Source organism: Mizuhopecten yessoensis, unplaced genomic scaffold, assembly GCF_002113885.1.
Source record: "Mizuhopecten yessoensis strain PY_sf001 unplaced genomic scaffold, ASM211388v2 scaffold3575, whole genome shotgun sequence".
NCBI classification, from domain to species: Eukaryota; Metazoa; Mollusca; class Bivalvia; order Pectinida; family Pectinidae; genus Mizuhopecten; species Mizuhopecten yessoensis.
Window position 1 is genome coordinate 83,123 of NW_018405113.1, and position 18,905 is coordinate 102,027.

The 18,905-nt window shown below is 35.0% G+C and overlaps 2 protein-coding genes across 2 annotated transcripts in view; one reads left to right on the plus strand and one right to left on the minus strand.

Moving 5' to 3' along the window:
- Positions 1-88: 88 nt before the first annotated feature.
- LOC110447698 (NADP-dependent malic enzyme-like) lies at positions 89-15,720 on the minus strand. The gene is made up of 13 exons (XM_021493545.1): positions 15,542-15,720; positions 12,267-12,402; positions 10,728-11,011; positions 9,945-10,020; positions 8,605-8,766; positions 8,154-8,257; positions 6,851-6,960; positions 6,379-6,476; positions 5,760-5,873; positions 5,060-5,171; positions 4,323-4,465; positions 3,660-3,830; positions 89-2,983 (listed from the first exon to the last, which is right to left on the minus strand). The coding sequence occupies exons 1-13, from the start codon at positions 15,610-15,612 to the stop codon at positions 2,738-2,740; spliced, it is 1,827 nt and encodes a 608-aa protein (XP_021349220.1). The 5' UTR covers positions 15,613-15,720; the 3' UTR covers positions 89-2,737.
- Positions 15,721-18,254: 2,534 nt separating this feature from the next.
- Positions 18,255-18,905, plus strand: part of LOC110447699 (centrosomal protein of 85 kDa-like) — a 19,748-nt gene continuing 19,097 nt past the window's right edge. The window contains exon 1 of the mRNA XM_021493546.1: positions 18,255-18,340. The gene's annotated coding sequence lies outside the window, so the exon portion shown is untranslated. The remainder of the gene's footprint in view (positions 18,341-18,905) is intronic.

The following is an 18,905-nucleotide window of genomic DNA, read 5'->3' on the forward strand; positions in this document are numbered from 1 at the left end:
ACTTGCATTGTACTATTAAACCTTCGCTTGTGATATTACTAAGTAAACTTGTAATTGTTCGTCTCGCTGCAACGTCTTGAAAAAGAAATTTTTTTTTTTTTTTTCCACATGTGATCTTAGCAGACACTGAAGATTATAATTAATTTAAAAGTAAATTCAGATTAAGAACAATGATGTTTAGGGACAAAAAACCGAACCACTCTGATCTCCACATCAGAACAACATGTACCTATCAAATGTAGAATGTGTAGCAATACCATTGCGAATGTTACCAGATAATTTCCAAAGCTTCAGTATGACATCCGAAGTCCTTTTCTGTACTACAAGACTTGTGTAATATAATAATTTATCATCTAGAGTAATGCTAATGGCTTTTAAATAACATAAATACTGACTAGTTAAAACATTCATCATCCATGAGCATTTTATAACAAATATAATACATGACGGAGCATGTACTTCAAAACTATAACAGATCTTTGGTTTTTATAGCAACTTCACATAGAGTAGTCAATTTTGAGTTGCCTTGCCAACATAATAAAAGTTTCTGATTTACTTGGGTGATACACTGTACATAAAAATGTTATTTTACAATTTAAACTAAATATGAATTAGGAACTTCAGAAGATATTGTATAAAAATATTTGATCAAAAGTAAAGTATTTGTTCTCATTCAAACAGTATATGTGTACCTTGTGATTGTGGTCTAATTTCATAATTCGTATTGAGAGTATTTGAAGGTATTTTATGGACACCATAGATGTCACTGGGCCTATATATAGAGCACGCTATCATTTCATGACAGTCTGGTACGGATATATTATAAAATGTATTCCCTATCGTGCGGACATAACAGTAATATCATTTGGCATAAAACAATAAATCAAACAATTTTAGTTGTAAAAGGAATTATACTTGTGACAATACTGAATACTGAACTGCGACAAATACTGTCCAAGTTAATTACTTATAAATTAGGATTACTACTGCGACAAATACTGTCCAAGTTAATTACTTATAAATTAGGATTACTTCTGTGACAAATACTGTCCAAGTCAATTACTTATAAATTAGGATTGCTGATTAAGAATTGTTAATACATGCACATTAACCATTTTTTTTAAAGAGAATTATGTTACAAAGCTGTACAAACTAGGATAATTTATTTGTTCGCAGAGAGCCATTTGTTAGATTTTACTCTAGAGACAGATTAAATAGATATACTGTACAGATATACTTGAGATTCTGTTAACGATATGCAATATATCAATTACCTACCAAAAATATTTTCATTCAAATACCGTACAAGAACCGGTTTTATTTTGTGATTGTTATCACAATACAGTTTGGTGGCTCCAACTCCAGAGATTAAGAATGCTAATTGTACATTATTTTAGCCCAATAAAAACATGGTGACGTACAGAAACGAGACAAGAAACAGAAATATAAGAAAAAATGTATTACTAGTGTAAAGACATCATAATGACATACACCAAGTACTAAACAACGGATTGAAAATATAGGCACCTCCTTAATTCATAAAATCCACAATTTAATTATTGCCATTCATCAAAACCGATATTTTCATTCTGGGTTCTCATGTTAAATTTCTTTGTTGATACCAATAATTCCAGATTTTACAATACTTGATAAGTTTTGAGACTTGCTTTGAATCCAGAAAAGAAAAATCTGAATACCAGGTACCTGGTCATTAGTTTTCCCCCAGATTTAATGGGACAAGCAGATTTATTTTTCAGTAATAATTTTCTATAAAATAAAGTCATACAGCGTATTAAGCCTCCCCTTAGAATGTGGTATCAATTTTATAAAACATTAATTGATCAGAAATTAAAAAATATACGCCGTCAACTTAGCAGTTAAGCTTACATACTGCTTCCAAGAAAAATTAACTATTTAACTCATTCACCCCTGGAATTTCATAATGAACTATTCCAACCATTAACTGTCATTATCTGTAGGGATAAGTGCAATACCAAGGCAAACAAATTTGATAATGTTACGAAAACAAGTACCGGGAAGTATCGCAACCAGAGATTCTCTGAAGCCATGTCCATGTAAAAAGAACAGAAAAGCTTAACTGAGTTCAAATATTGTTAAATGATAAAAGATATAAATGTAAAAAAGCACATTCAATACAAAATAGCACTCAAAAGTGGAGTAGAATGAGGACACATACTACAGATCATAATCTGTGTGTACTTTTCCATTTCAAATAATTTAAGTAAAACGATTCTTCAAATCAGATTTGAACGAACCACAAAATACACAAACTACATACGGATTGAGAAAATTACACAAAACTCTTAATGCCATTCCATAATTTATCGTATGGGGAAGGTGTGAGAGGCAACTGTATTGATATATTATAGGTGGTGGGGTAAAAACCAGATCTCCCTCCCATTCCTTGTATTAAATCACTTTTAAGATTTTCATGGGTTAGGGGTCCCTGAAAAAGTGCCTCCAAACCCTCCCCTACGGTTAATTCTGCAACAGCCCTTTTAACCCTTTCACCCCTATGTAACTTTAGTAGACTCTACCATGCATTGATCTGGATTAGTCCATTATTGTCTACAGTGGTTAAAGGGTTAAAGAACAATGTAAGACATCACCATAGCACTATGGAAGACACACTGAAATCCAGCGTGTTAAACAGCACAACACTGGGGGAACGCTCAATTACCAGGTATACATAGGTAGCTTTTATATTGAAGGTCGATTAGTTCACATTGTCTGGCCATGTCCATGTCTCCGGGACAAATGATTCATAGTCTGCGTCATATAGATGATTACGAATAAATTCCTCTTTATTCTCCGGCTCCGGGTAGGTGGAGGCATTCCCACTCTTGTATACCATTTCAGCGATTCCTGTCGCAATCTTCAATGACACATCCTGAATGTCAGAGAGTGGAGGATACAGACGCCCTTCAGCTAAATGCTCCTCTGTCACCAGCTTGCCAAGTGTCTGTAACAAGCAAGGTCAGCTAATAATCTACACATGTTAAACTAGCAACTGGTGTCGTCAAAATCCAGGTTACATACTGTCCACCAAAAAATACATAGAGGATATCCGAAAGATGATTGCATATATGACTTCCAATTATGAATGTAAACACATTCTCAAATAAAATCTACATGCTGCCAACTGGCATCAATGATTTGTAAAAGAATAAACTCAAAAGAGACTGGATACATAGCATAACATATAGAAAGACTGTTAGACAGAAAACTGTCACTTTCTGTTGAGAACATATAATTTGATGTCACACATCGGGGTTGAACGACTGTTAAACATGAGGTCAATGCAAAACTATTGCTGCATGGCATTACGAGGTCAACATACAAAATGTACAGTCATTTCACAAGGCCAGGAGGTGAATAGCAGTGAAGGGAACAATGTCTGTATTTGGCCTTAATCCAGCAGCTGTTACACATACATACACAATTTAGGTAAAGCTGGAATTGTGATATTTTCGTAAATGTAAATAACATGACTAGAAATCCTAATAACAACGAGAAGTAACATTTTCATATTTTCTAGAATTCTATGAAAAAAATAACCCAAACAAACAAACAAACAAACAAACAGAAAATGATACATTGTACTGCGCATTTAAGTAAATAAATCTTATTAAATTTACCTGAGCGGCCTTCAGGAAGACATCTTCAGAAATGTGTCGTATTCCACAGACAATGGCCCCCAGAGCTATACCTGGGAAGATGTAGGCATTATTACCCTGTCCTGGGTGGAATGTCTTTCCGTTCAACGTCACAGGCAAGAAAGGACTGCCGCTAGCAAAAACACACCTCCCCTACCAAGTAGAATCAGACATAGAATATACACTGTATCAAATTGTATGGGTCGATATATTGAGTTTAGTGTCATTTTCAAACTTGAAGGAAAATTTGTCATTTTCAACCTTGAAGGAAAATTGCAACAGCCAGACCACCAGTTGAAATCTGAACCTCTAAAATCATAGAAACTAAAAAAAAAAAAAAAAATCTTGAGAAATATCTGAAAATCTCCAATATTATTGTGTTCATTGTCTTCAGATATCATGATTTGAATATAAATTACAATTTTTTTTTTTAAATGCACAGGAAAAAAAAAATGTTTTAAGTTTTTGAACTTTAGATGTTCAGACTATGAAAAACAAGACCCTGTAGATAGTTACATGTTTAAAAGCACAAACACATGCCAGACAAGCATTGTTTTGTTTACAATTTCTTTATCTGCTCAAAGTATAAAGACATTTTTCAGATTGTTTCATGTGTTAACTTCACACCGAGTATTATTGACTTACATCAGTGAATTTGTAGGCCTGTTCTGCGGTACATTCCGACATACTGGTGGGGTTACTAAGTGCAAAGATGACAGGTTTTTCGTTAAACATTGCCATGTCTTTGATGATGGATTCTGTGAAGGCTCCAGGCACAGCAGCAGCACCTGGTAGAGGCAACAAAAGTATGGTTGTAATTGTTGTTATTGTGTTGAATTTAATGTCATCAACAATACCCGTAAATAAATGCTGATATTATACATGTACGTGATCTTTTACAAAATACAGTTCAAAACAGAAATTTACAAAAAAGAAATGCTGAATGCAGAAAAATATCCTTTAAATTTTGTTCCAACATTGTATAAATGAAAAGTGTAATAAACCTATCATGGTAACTGTACAAGGTAAAAAATCTGGATAACTTGAAATAGACGTTCAACCATCGACCATCCTAACTTAACCCTTTCACCCCTATGTAACTTTAATAAACTCTGCCATGCATTGATCTAGATAAGTCCATTATGGTCTACAGTGGTGAAAGGGTTAAATAATTCTGTCCATATGTTCCTGGACTGACAATTAGGTATAACCAGTTAGGACATTTTAATATATAAGTATATACCACACTTTGGCATTACAACTATATATAACCCTACCAAATTCAAAATGGCTTCAATGTCACAAATTGTCTGTATACTCATGGTTACACTTGAACAAGCACACAGAACGATTTTATTAGTGTTGCTTTCATTAAAAATTACCTATGAGAATTGAGGGTTTGGAAGCTTTGACCACATCAGCCAGTGTGTCGATGGGTGCTTGATCTTTGGCAAACAAAAGCTTGTGTTCTGTGAGGCCTCCAGCTGGTCTGTCCTGTAAACATTAACAACATTGATCAACTTGTCTCTGCAGAGCTTGAACAATACAGCACTCACTCAACCTCTGTACTGTAATTCAGCACTATAAGATTTTTTTTGCGTCAGAGAAAAAAGTTGGCATTTCTAACACAATAAAATATTACTACATCTGTACATTGATATTTCTCTACGGCAAATAACATAAATACAGGTACACAGTTTATTTAGGGTATAATATCCCCTCTTAAATGGTTTTTTCAATTGCCCTGACATAAAACCTATTTGCAGATATCTGAACTAGAGGATTGTACACCCCTGTAATGGCATAACATTATGTGTTTAAAATAATTTTTCACTGCCTACTTTGTTATTAATAATTCAGATATGTTTAATAGCAGAAAGTATCACAAAGGATTCTATAATGGTCTTAAACACCTTCAATTTTCATTTCTTATACTCTTGTCCTTCTGAGCAAGGTTCTGAAGGAAGAAGTACATGGTTTCATTATATCTATTCACCACAGGGTACATAAATGCATAGGAAGTTATTTTCATAAATACATGTACTTTTAAAATAATTTTAAAAGATTTCTGATAACAATTACCTTTACTAGCAATCCACGACTATCCACCATCCAGATTTTACTGATGGCCTCTTCGGAACTCATACCCTCTTGCTCCATGGCCAGTACCAAGAGACTGGCTATTCCTATAGAAGCCTACAAAAACAGGTTCAAACTTATCACACACCAAAAACAGAAAAAATGGTTATCAGTAACTTTTGACATTTCTAACAGGCTTGTCATGGGAGTATACTAATGATTTCAGCTTTCGAAACTTTCATTCGGCTGGCTTTATTATTGCACTAGCTAGCAAAACAACGAAAAATCCTAGGAACTCGTTTAATGCATTATGCACATTCACTTATAAAATCTTAATGCCAAATAGACAGCAGGTGAAAATACACAGGTAAATCACTATAATTGTTTAACTACAAAATTTTGCAGTCCAGAACACATTTGAGAGGAGATTGCTTAATTTCTTAACAATGACTATCTTAACCATTCCAACCCTAGGTAACTTTAATGGACTCTACCATGCATTTATCGGGATGAGTCCATTATGGTCTACATGGTGAAAGGGTTAATGTACCAACTGAAAATCTAAAAAGTCCAGAGCCTGCCTTTGAAGTTTGGGAGTAGTGTTAGTCTTGAGCATACTTACCTCCCCTGCTCCCTGGAAACAGAACACGTTTTCCCCTAACTTCTTGCCAGTACATTTCAGGGAGGCGAACACTCCTGCCGCAGCCACCGCAGCTGTTCCTGGTTGTCATAAACAATTTTCACATTAATCCTTAATCATCCAGGAAAATTCAAAATCGACTTTATATTGGAAAACATGAGAAAATTAAATGACATCATCATTCTTTTGTAAAATGATAACCTCTTTAAAACAAAATTCAATTAAGAATTGAGCATTTCTCATTAGCTTTTTCTTCGAAATTGTCTTGAAAAGTGTTATTTTTTACCCAACTCTTACAATTTATTGTAAAATAACCAAAAAAATACTTACAGTGAAAATTCAAATATTCGGCCATGGATACCATGCCCTAGTTCATGTTTAGATATCATTCTTCACCAACTAATACAAAGTTATTTCCACTTAAGTAGAAAAATACGTCTAATAAATGTAGTACCTTGAATATCATCGTTGAACACACAGTACTTGTTTCTGTACTTTTCCAAAAACCTGAAGGCATTGTGGTTTGCAAAGTCTTCAAACTGTATCAAAGTGTTCTGTCCGTATCTGTATGGAAAGTCATGACAATGTCATGATTAAATAAATATGCAAACATTTGATATAGCGCCCTATCTAGCTAACATAAGCTACTCTAAAGCGCTTTACATTACATAGATATACAATTAATACAATTAGTATATACATTAATCAATTCAATTTTTAAGGAATTTGCAGGAGCTGCCTTATCAGGCGCTAACTACTAGTCCTANGAATTTTCAAGGAATTTGCAGGAGTGTCTTATCAGGCACTAACTACTAGTCCTATGCCACCTGGCTAATATCTCCCTATGTGTGTATGCCTGTGTGTGTGCTGGAGATGTAATGCGTTCTGTTTGTAGTGGGACCGTGCTTCCAACGGCATCCTTTATAGTGCCACCTAACTTGAACACTACACCACAGATACCACAACATCCACCCCAGACCAATTTATACTCCACCTGGGTTGTTGGAGTTGTGTGGACAGGAGAAAAACACTTTCTCTGAATATTCATGTGTACGACGACTTCTGGGATCGAACCCCAGCCACCTGCGTGAATAGCCGGAGTGTTTACCACTCGACCAATCCGCACATGATTACATTAAATCTACACTTTTTATCAATATTCTGCACCAGAGAAATCTAGAAAAAAAATCTATTTCAAATAGGATGTCAACATGATTATTGCTACTTATAATATTCAAGTGCCTCCCAGACAAGTATGGGGCATCTACAATATAGGAAACCCTGATCAGGCAAAAATGCAGATAAATTGGGATTTTTGTTTTAAAAGCACGAAAATGAATGTCCAGTCATGACACCTATTCAGACGGTCCAAAAATGTGACAGTCCTATAAAAATTTGAGACATCTGATTAACAACCTATTGAGATACAATCTGACTTCCATGTGACCAAACCGCTCAATTCAAATAAGTTAAAAATTATAAAAATTATCATTATATTAAAAATTAAGAAGCACCAAGCTTCAGGATCTAGTACAATCTGTAGTACACTATCAAATTGATATCTTTTTAGCGGAACTAGACTAGGTCGATCATCGGCGACCAGATAGCTCAATTGGTAGAGCATCCGTCTAGAGTTTGGAGGGTCCCGGGTTTGAACCCCGGTCTGGCCGTGCATTTTTCCTCTCCTGTTACATCTTAATGGTATGTTGTAACAATAAAACATTTTCAGATCAATTTTGTTTGTCTTCACTGCGTACCTTGCCACAACAGCTTCCATAAACTCATCGATGAAGTCGTCGTAGGCCTGGCCCGTCACACGAGGGTGATTGTGACCAATGTATAATGGATCCTTCTGAAGTGTCTAGTAAAATGAAGGAAACAATTTGAAATTAAAAATTAATTGGTTGTGAACATGAGACCCAATCAAATTTGATAAGTGATCATTCTATTTGCTATCATTTTGATTCTTTCAACACCCTTAGAATTCTTACTTCAATGCCATTACTCCCGGAATATTACTGTAAAATGGTTAATTTTGCAGAACATCATCTATTACAAAATGTATTTGCTGATTTCAGGTCTAGTGGCAATGATACAAAGGGCTGAGGTAAAGATCGATACATTTGCTATTAAGTTCATGGGATGTATTTAATACCAGTAATCTCACATGATTATGAAGTTTACCAGTGATACTTTTTTCTAACATACCTCGTTGTTGGTTCCCACATCCAGAACGATGGGTAGTGTCTGGTCGGGTGTTATTCCCCCTAGGGCTGTGTACAGGGCGAGCTTGCCAACAGGGATGCCCATTCCATACACACCCAAGTCTCCAAGACCCAGGATACGCTCACCATCTGTCACCACAATAGCCTGGATACAGATCAAACAGAGTTAAAACAATTCCAAATGACCCATCAGTTTTTTCGTAATGGGTTATTTTCAATTCAGTGCAGAAAATCTCCTGAATTTTCAATATAACAGTTTAACTTGAACTGGTCCATTATTTTTCTAAATCTAAATGATCCTTGCAATGCATCAACATGAGGTGTTAATTTTAAAAAAAAGTACCTGAAGTACTTATATGAATCTTTGTTGCTTTACCATTCCAACAGCTTTAAAAAAAAAATGAAAATCAAAGTGCAATCAGGTTAAATTACTTGTTCTGGACAGAATATACCATAAATGAACTTTTGATTCCTTGCATACATATATTCTGATCTTTTATATGTCTTAAAATGTCAACTATTGTTTGAGAAAGGTTTTTTTCTTTACATATCAAAGAACAATTTTTTATGGTTTTATTGCAACTGTGTTGAACATTTATATTTACAACTGATTTATTGAATTGTTTCTTGCATTTTACAATGTATACTGATGTATCCTCATACTCTTAAGGCCAAACAAAAGATATTTGGGTTTCTGGTAACCCTACCCACCCTTAGTTTTTGTGCCTACCCTAAACTTTTTATGGTAATTTTCAAAGAAGCACATGCTGTTAAAGTCAAGATCACTCTCCTATAAAAACTATATAAAATTATTTGTTTAAATAAAATTTGTTACCTACCTATACTACCTACCCTTAATTTTCCAACATGCTACAGGAAACATATGTTTTTTTTGTCTGGCCTAGGTTTATAACAGCAGAAGTAAATTTTAACCACTTTTGCGGACCTTATCGCAAAATGTTGAACATACTTATAACCCAACACTGTTATGCAAGCTTAAATAAACTCAAATCAGATTACCACTGGACAATTGGGCAGTCCATGTAAAAACAACACTTACATATGTGGCCACAACATATGTATGTGTACACAGTAGGTGATTAATTGGTTACAGTTTACTCCTACAAAGGTACATACACATTTGATTTTCTTTCGAGGTTTAAATCGTAAATGATGACACTCAAAGTACTTTGCACGGCACATTGGATTTGGGTGCACAGCGAAATTTAACCCCCGCAAATATGTACTGAATAAGAAATCACGAAATATTGAGCCCGCGAATTTAAAGCGCTATACAGTAACTATACTAGTATACCACATTACCTTTACATCTTCTTCATGCCAGTTGCACATCATGTCATAGATGTGGCCTTTGTCGTGAATTGAGATAAACAGTCCCCTGGAAAATCATTCAAAATCAACAAAATAGAACCAAGTTCCATAGATAATACGATCAATGTAAGAAGAAAATTCTAGTAGCTATAACAGTTTCTTCCACAAAATGCAAAAAGAGGTGATCCAAGGATATTGTATCATAACCATTTATCAGTTTAACCCTTTCAACCCTATGTAACTTTAGTAGACTCTACCATGCATAGATCTGGATGAGTCCATTATGGTCTACAGTGGTAAAAGGGTTAACAAGATTTTATTTTTGTGTTTACGAAAAGAGTTGAATAACAGTAACTTATGAAATGCAAAACTGTTATTTTGTTATTCTGGCACTGATCTTTATACCTAGTTTTCAGAAGTTGACTTTAAGGACAAACTTGTGTCAACAGATAGACATATGTACAGACAGACACCCTGACTCCAGTATACTCCCAACTTTATTGCAGGGGTCTGTAAATATCAATCTAGTATATCATAAATGCAAGACAAGTTCTAATGCAAATGTCCCTACAAATACATACATGTACAAGAATGAACAAAAGGCCAATAGGTTTTCAAATAATCTGGGATCAATTATACCAATACACTTACATACAACTACATTATTATGATGGCTGTATGTTTTGGCAAGTATCAAGGAAATTTGATAAAAAATAAAGAGATATTCAGGCTAACAAAAAACGTCTATACAATGCGACAGTATCTATAAGGCACCTTGGCTTCCTATAGAGGACTCCGTACTCCTGACATGCCTGGCCGACTGTGGGCGTGTACACAATGGGCATCATTTCCTCTGTGTGTTCTGTCAGACAGCGGTAAAACAGGCGTTCATTACGGTCCTTCAATGCCATCAGGTACACATATCGGTCAACATCTGACTTGCGGTTATGAAAGTTGGCCATCACACGGGTCATTTGTTGATCCTGGTTGATCACACAAGACGGTAGCAGGCCTTGGATCCCCATCAACTGTCTCTCTTCAAGCGTGAAGGCCTGGCCCTGTAACGGGAGATAGTTCTATCAGTTTTAATATTTCAAATGTATAAGCATCTTCAGAGTCCAATGGGTTCCACGTATCATATCACATATAGTATCAACAATAGACCTTTAGAATTTCGCAAAAATTAAAGAATCAGAGTCTCTGTGTGCACCACCTTATGGATGATAAGAGTTGACTTGTCTGGAAAGTGTAACTGAACCCTGTATACCTGTGATCTCAGAATAATGCTTTGATTAATTACCAGGTATATAAACATAAAAGTGAAGTGGGCAGCAGCAGAATGGTAAAACTAACAACCGACTTTGATCTCGGAGAATCTCTTTGATAATCTTTGAAGTACCAAGTAATACTCTATCAGCAATGTGATTGGTCGGGTTTTTTTTATTTTTTTTTTATTGTTTTTTTTTCCAGACAGAAACATACATACATTTTACATAGATTGGTCGGTTATTGATGCCTGGAAGTTGAACCAATCAAACAGCTATCAGGAAGCCTATTTCAGTATTTGATTCTGTCCCAAGGAAATCCAATGGTGCAGAAGATATGTATATTCAACAAGTAATGGTACTTCAAAGATGATGCCAAGGCCAAACAACATGTTTAAACCTGGATTTTATCACTTTCTTCTGTAAAGTGCCTACAATGCTCAGAAATTTTAATTTTGCAAATGTGTGACCTGAAAGACACTGAAATTGAGTCTAAAATCCATGAAATCAGGATTACCCTAAAAAATGTGAAAAATCTGCTGTATGCATTCAGTTTTGAATTTTTCAATTTCAGTCATTAATTTCAGTCAAATCGTAAGATGTTTTTATAAATCAATTGAATATACTGACAAGAATGCTGGTGTTCACCATCTTGAAATGTCAATAAAATATTTGCTTCCTAAGATGATCACATGTACTTCTCCCATCCTTCACAGATGTGTCTCCCGTTTTAGCTTGGAAAGATAAGATAGTCACCCCCTAGGGGGAGATAACCTCGTGCTGATTAGCACGTGTTCATTTGTTTACACTACTGTTATGACTGAAATAATAGGATGGGAGAAAAATAATCATCCCCTACCTTAAGGGTATAACAGAGAAATCTCCAACCATGGGGGTGATTTTTTTGGTTGTCTAACCCTCAGCAGAGCCTCAGGCTAGACAACCAAAAAGCATCACCCCTTGGGTTGGAGATTTCTGTCACACCCTCAGGGTAGAGGAAGATTATATTAAAATCATTTGACGTTACAAAGTAAGAAAGACATGTCACCTTGTTAAGCTTTGGTGTCCGCAGGATGTCAATACCACGCAGTCTGGAATGATTGATGAGTTTCTTCCTCGGTTTATCTTCATCTTGTGTACAAGTCTTTGAACTTGTGTGGAAAGCAGTACTTGATCGAACTTGACTAAAAAATACAAAACATGACCCCAGTGTTATATGCCGATTCTTATAATTTTTAGCAATTCTGACAGTACTGATAATTAACTCTTTGCATCTTTGAAGCGACAATTCTACATTTTCCTTCAAGTTATAACAAGTCTTTAATGTGTTCTGATAATAATACTGAAAATGATTTTGGTGAATAATACTGAATTCAAAATGGTATGGATAATTAGTATTAATAAGAAAAGTCTTAACGTCTTAAAATGAAACGAATTTGTGAGAAGAAAGCTACTGGAAAAAGTAAACATGATGAGCCAGCTTGATTTAAGGGTAGTAGACTGACAATATAGCATTTGTTCCAATCAAATGATGTGCCTGTTGGCCTTTTGGGTGGCTGCAACTCGTGAAGGTATATCAAGCAGGCACTGTGATGCCTCTCATGCTCACTTTCTCTATTTGCATATTTACATTATTTGATCTTGTTTGTAGTTTTTTTAAGATTTCCATTAATAAAACACACAATACATATTATTTTCATAAGATTTATATGATTCTACGAACCCTTGAACATGAGATGAAGGTTACAGACTTAATACACACATTGGAGGGGGGATATGTGTCATCTCTTCATTCGAAGGGAAGGCAAAATGTCTAGAAACCTTAAATCAGACATTAAACTTTAATAGCTTGGTGCAATACTGTACATCACCAACTTCTGTGTACAATAAACATGTTTAGATCACAGGGAAACCTGTCATTTGTCAATGAATGGTTTCATTCCTGTGACGTATTTATGTACTTTACAGACTTGTACCCAGGCAATTGTCCATATCATGCATTACACTCCACAAGGACTTTATATATATATGGAATAATGAAAGTATGGCTCATCTCTCTGTCATGTATGCCCAGACAGACTTTGACCTCAAATCTTTCCCCTAATGGTGGACCAACTGGTGTTTTTTCACCCATATCCTCCATCCACCATCCTTAAATCTTAATCTAACTCTAGTGATGGGAATTATTTTCAGTATCATACTTGAGTGCGGTCTACCTCAATTAACTGATGAGCAATTATAATATTGGTGAGATTTGAGAACACAAAGCAGATAAGACCATTCACACTGCCTGACAGATAGATGTAGTTTTAGTATCATATGACCTTATATATATATCACTGCATTGCGAATTAAAAAGTACAAAAAAAATTGTTGATGTTCATGACATATGCATAGTTTGGTTTATTTTGGTTTAGTATTGTTTAACAACCGATCAACAGCTAGGGTCATTTAAGGACGGCCTCCCCTGTGTGCAAGATGCATGCGTGTAGTGTATGCGTGTGTGTTTTGGGAAGCTGCGATATGTTCGTGTTTGTCTACTTGTGATAGCGCGGAACTGATGCCGATTCGACATAAATTGCATAGAGACTGGCTACAATTTCTCTATTTGTAACTCTTTCCAGATGGATCCACTGTTTTCCACCCACAAATTCTGGGAGGTTAGCATTGCATACACAACCATTATTCCTCTTTGGGAGGTGACTGTCTCCCTGAACCCCAATACAATCTATTTTCCATTCAGTCTAGTACCACTGTCTTATAATTCAGACAAGATCTGTGTGCTTAACTCATTCACCCCTGAAATTTCATAATGAACTATTCCAACCTTTGAAATGGAAGAATTCAAATGTGTCTTTAGGGGTCGATGAGTTAAAGACCGCACAGGCCAGAAGGTCATAATATCGGATGCATTGGTCACTCTTAGACAAAATGTTAATAACATATCACAAAGAGGTGAAATCTGTCAAGCCATACCTGAATTATTACCTCTCATTTCCCCTATAGTACATGTACCCATGGCCATTGGACATTTGCTGAGTGAACAGGATAATGTGTCCGACACTTCATATAGTGTGAATGAACTTTTCAAAATGGTTCAATATAGGATAATGATTTAATTGATAAACAATGTTTCTCTAAAACAATGAATTGATGAAATGCTGTGAAAAGTTTCTCACATTTTTATTGTGGGAGTTTGTTCAAAGTGATGAATCCCTGAGGAGGGTCCGGTCCAGAGGTTGACATGCATGTCATTGAGTCGTCAGTCATTGACCCCTGAGTAATGTCATGCATACACATACAAATATCAGTTTGTGATCATTTTAACCCTAATGTCTGCTAGGGGTTAAGGTTATTAAATTTTCATTACAAACAGTGCTAAGGAATGACCACAGACCTCTCTTTTAACTTCACAATGACTTGTCATATACAGCTCATTTACTTTTTATTTCCTTCCTTTGCTCTTGAGGCACATTAACTGAGGCACAGTGCAGATTTGCACAAACATTAGTTTTACTTGAAATGAATTTAATGTATGTAACTTGCCTTGTACATACAAGAATGGCATGTTTATAGAAGACAAACTTGAATGCAGATTATGAACAATTCTACTACCTCATACAAGCTTTAGTTTCACAATATAACTATTTAAAATGTTCATAGCCCGTGAAATAAAATTTACATGACTTAGTATATATATATACATAATATAGTCTTGTGCTTTGGGTATATGGAGTCGCAGAGAAAGTTCACTGGTACATGTACCATGATAAGCCCCTTAAAAAGCATTTAATAGGTGCATGTAGTTTAACACTAGCTGTGGCAGTTTATTTAGCTTATAAAGATAAATAAATGGTACATGTACACAGGAGGTGCAAGTGACTTGACCATCACTATAGCTGTCGTACTCAACATAGTGTATTAAGCTGGAGAAACCATCAGCATGGTCTGAAACAGGTGTCCAGAGTTTACCAGGTCCATTGTCAGCTCATTGACAGACTTGCTCAAGTCTCAAATGAAACATTAATTTCTCTACCATCAACTGTTCAACTGTTCAACAAAGCCAAAAGGTTTCTATTCCATCAACATCTATGAGGAACACATATAAGCGTAAACGTGTGTGTGTTAAATCAAATAAGAACATTCATTTAATAACACACATGCAGTCTTGCAGTACATTTCCAAAATTCACTGTGATGTGTACCCAATGTGATATTGAGTCGACAATGTCACTGTGCTATACAGCCATTTCGAAAAATCCACCACATTGAAGGTCAAGTTATACCCACTGGTCGTATGTATGTTGGCATTTGTATAACTTACCTGTTCAAAATGGAAGCCAAGTTGCGCGTCCTTTGCAGCTTGATCACCGTTCTGGAAGCCATTACTGACATCAATGGTGTCAAATATGTCAAGTGAAATCAGCTGAGCATCGGCTGCTCACAGGAGAATGCTTAACGGCGCGCAGACTCGCGAGCTTACACACATTTGACACACCTCCAAAAATTACATGCGGAATGCATCGGACTTCATCCTTCACGTTAACAGCTGTAACACACATGTTCTGTTGTTTTCACGTTATGTAACATGTACGGGAAGCACATCACACAGAAAGCATAGTTAATTATAGAAATTCAAAAAATGATGCGAATAATGACACGAAGATGATGATTATAATGATGTGATGATGAGTGGCATTTGATGAATGATGATAAGTGTGCATAATAATTATAAAATGATGATGATAATTGATGACAGTAATGATGATGATAAAGATTATATATATATATTATATAATTGTCATGATGAATGGCTTTTTTATGATGATGCTGATAAGGATCTTTTGATTGTAAGATTTTATGTATGTTTAAAAAAAGTTGAAAAAATAAACAATTACAGAAAAACCCACTTATAAGTAACTTATATATACGTATCACTATAGCTCAGACGATATCTGCCAGTACAAACCCAAATCCGTCTTATCCTTTCCCTTCCTTCAATCTGTTACCTTAATCAAATCAAAAGTTTTATTTAACGTCGGTATGGTTAAGACAATACAACATTAGCTCTAATTCATGAGCTGTTAAAACCGACACAAATCACAGACTTTATCCTCTGAATAACGGCACCGTGGAATAACTAAGTAGATAATTATTAATTATTATGTAATATCAGGGATGTGTAGTACACTAACAAGGTTCTTCTGTACACACAAACCAAAGTGTCAAGACTGACAACTAATCCCTGGTAATATATAAAGTCTGTCATTTGTGCTGCATAAACCCAATTTCGTGACAAAATCTTCAATTAGTTGAAGGCGGTCACTATAGATCTATGGTATAACTAGAACTGTTTCAAATAAATAGGTAAAATAAGTAAGCTTAAATTGGATCAATAAGCCACTTTTTGACTTTTATAGGTAATCCTAGGTAAATGGCACTCACCACCATTCCTATATTATCTACCTTCATATGCTAAAAATAGTCTGTCTCATTTTATGGTAATAGCTGCCTTTTTTACAGTGTATCAGACTATTTTTAGATTTTTATACTCTGTGATATGTGTCAAGGTTAATTAAGAAACCTTTTATTATGATAGATCTATTCTTATTCTCAGTCTTAATTCAAAATACTCTTTTTTTATTTACAAGCTGCATTGTGATCTTAATTATGTGTTTTACTCTAAATTGTGATATCTTGTAATAACATGCCTATTTTACCTGAATAAATATTATTATTATTATTATTATTATCAAATCACGGACTTAGTTAAACTAATTCCGTGATCAAATAACGCGTAGAAGGCTTCATTACCATTACTTCAGCCCGGACAAACATCCCAACCAACCCATTTTTTTTGCGGCTGGGGGTGGGTGAAATGGACCGAAAAATCGACCCATAGCTTGTATGAATCGTAGAAGAAATATATAAAAAAAAACTCACTGTGCGAACAATGGCACCAGAGACGCAGTGGCGGATCCAGAAGGTTTTTTTGGCTTCAGTAAACCACCCATCCTGAGAATTTTCTTTAAAAATCATGTTTTTCACCATTTTCCTCATTTTTTCCTCACATGGAAACACCCCCTGGATATTTGGAATCCCCCCCTAGATAGGTTTCTGGATCCGCCACTGGAGAGGAATATAATTGTAATATATACGTCTCTGATGGCACTGAATGTCTAGTATACGTCTCTGGTATTTGTAACTTTTTTGGCATGTACATAGAAAAATATGATTTTGGTAATATCAGAGACATATAAAGCCAGTAGTATACATACGTCTCTGGTAAAATGGACAACTTACTACCGCGTTTTAATTAAAACTATAGTTGTCGGTTTCAACAAATTTCAAGAAATTATATGTTAAATTAAATTAATACATATGAAGATTTAATGCTTAATTATTTTTTGTATGAAATTATGTTTAATTTCAGTAGCAATACATGGACCTCTTGGAGACACATTTAAATAATTAAGATGGACAATCGGTTAGATCTCATTAGTGAAATTGATAAATGCTGTTTTGTGAAAACTAAAATGAAATATATGTTGGGCGTTCTAGCTACCCTTAAATTCCTTAAACATTGAACTGGTTCATACTCATATTTTTTATTATCTGAATAACGTTGACATCAAGATTTTACTTGGGGATGATTTTAATTGAAAGCATGGGTCAAGTTGTAATAGAAAAGTATCATAAATTCTACTGTTTTGGTCTGAACTAGGGGTTTATTGCTGGTACATACATCTATGGCATGGTAAATGCAAATTTCAAGTTTTTTTCATAGATTATCCGGCATCTGTATTTGAATACGAAAGGGATACATTATATGGATTTTTGTAATTTACCATATACACGTTTCCTCTCTAAAACCTATAAAAACCAGAGACGTGTATAACTACTGGCTTTAGATAATCTGAGATTGTACGTCTCTGAAAAAAACTTTCACTAGACAGTTTCACTTGGAACTAAAAAATTGCGGGAAAATTACATTAGTCACACGATTTACCTCCCTTTGCACAGCTCTCCACTATACACACCATTAACAAAGCTCATCATCATAGCTCATAGCTTGCTTGTGTAAAATGTAAACAGAAGGCACAGTATGTGACGGAGATCTTAGGTAAGCCACTATTTTGTTACGTTCATTGAGCACAGTGTTACTTATAACGACAAATTTTGTTGTTTTTAAACCGTTTTTTCCATTGACGTTCAACAGAAATTAATCATTGTGAACCGGTTGTTTGGGAACCAAAGATGCCCGAACTTGAATCATGAATGAGCATGAAGTTGGGAAATGGACAGGTCATAACATAGGCTACCACCGCCATAGTGTGTTATATCTACCTCACCCGATTATACGTATGATTTTATTACTTTTAGTATATTAATGTGTCTTTGTTTATCACATCGTAACAAACCAAAGGTGTTTGAAATTCTGACTGTAAATTGAGATAAAAATCATATAAAAAATAAGGGTATTATTTTTTTATATTAATACCCTTATTTTTAATATGAGTTTTATCTCAATTTACAGTCAGAATTTCAAACACCTGTGAACAAACGTAGAGTATCAGCAGTAAAGTGTGTTGTTGAATAATTCTGGCTCTGTATTGGAAAGAGTTCCTAAAGGTGGCCAGAGTTGATATGACCAACACCGAACCAGAACTCTTTCCAAATACAGCTCA

Coding starts and splice junctions, on each gene's coding strand:
- LOC110447698 (XM_021493545.1), bottom strand. CDS start 15,612: ATGTCAGTAATGGCTTCCAGAACGGTGATCAAGCTGCAAAGGACGCGC. Junction 10,021..10,727: donor GTCCTCTATAGGAAGCCAAG/GTGCCTTATAGA, acceptor ATGATTTTCCAG/GGGACTGTTTATCTCAATTC. Junction 8,767..9,944: donor GGCATGAAGAAGATGTAAAG/GTAATGTGGTAT, acceptor ATCTGTATCCAG/GCTATTGTGGTGACAGATGG.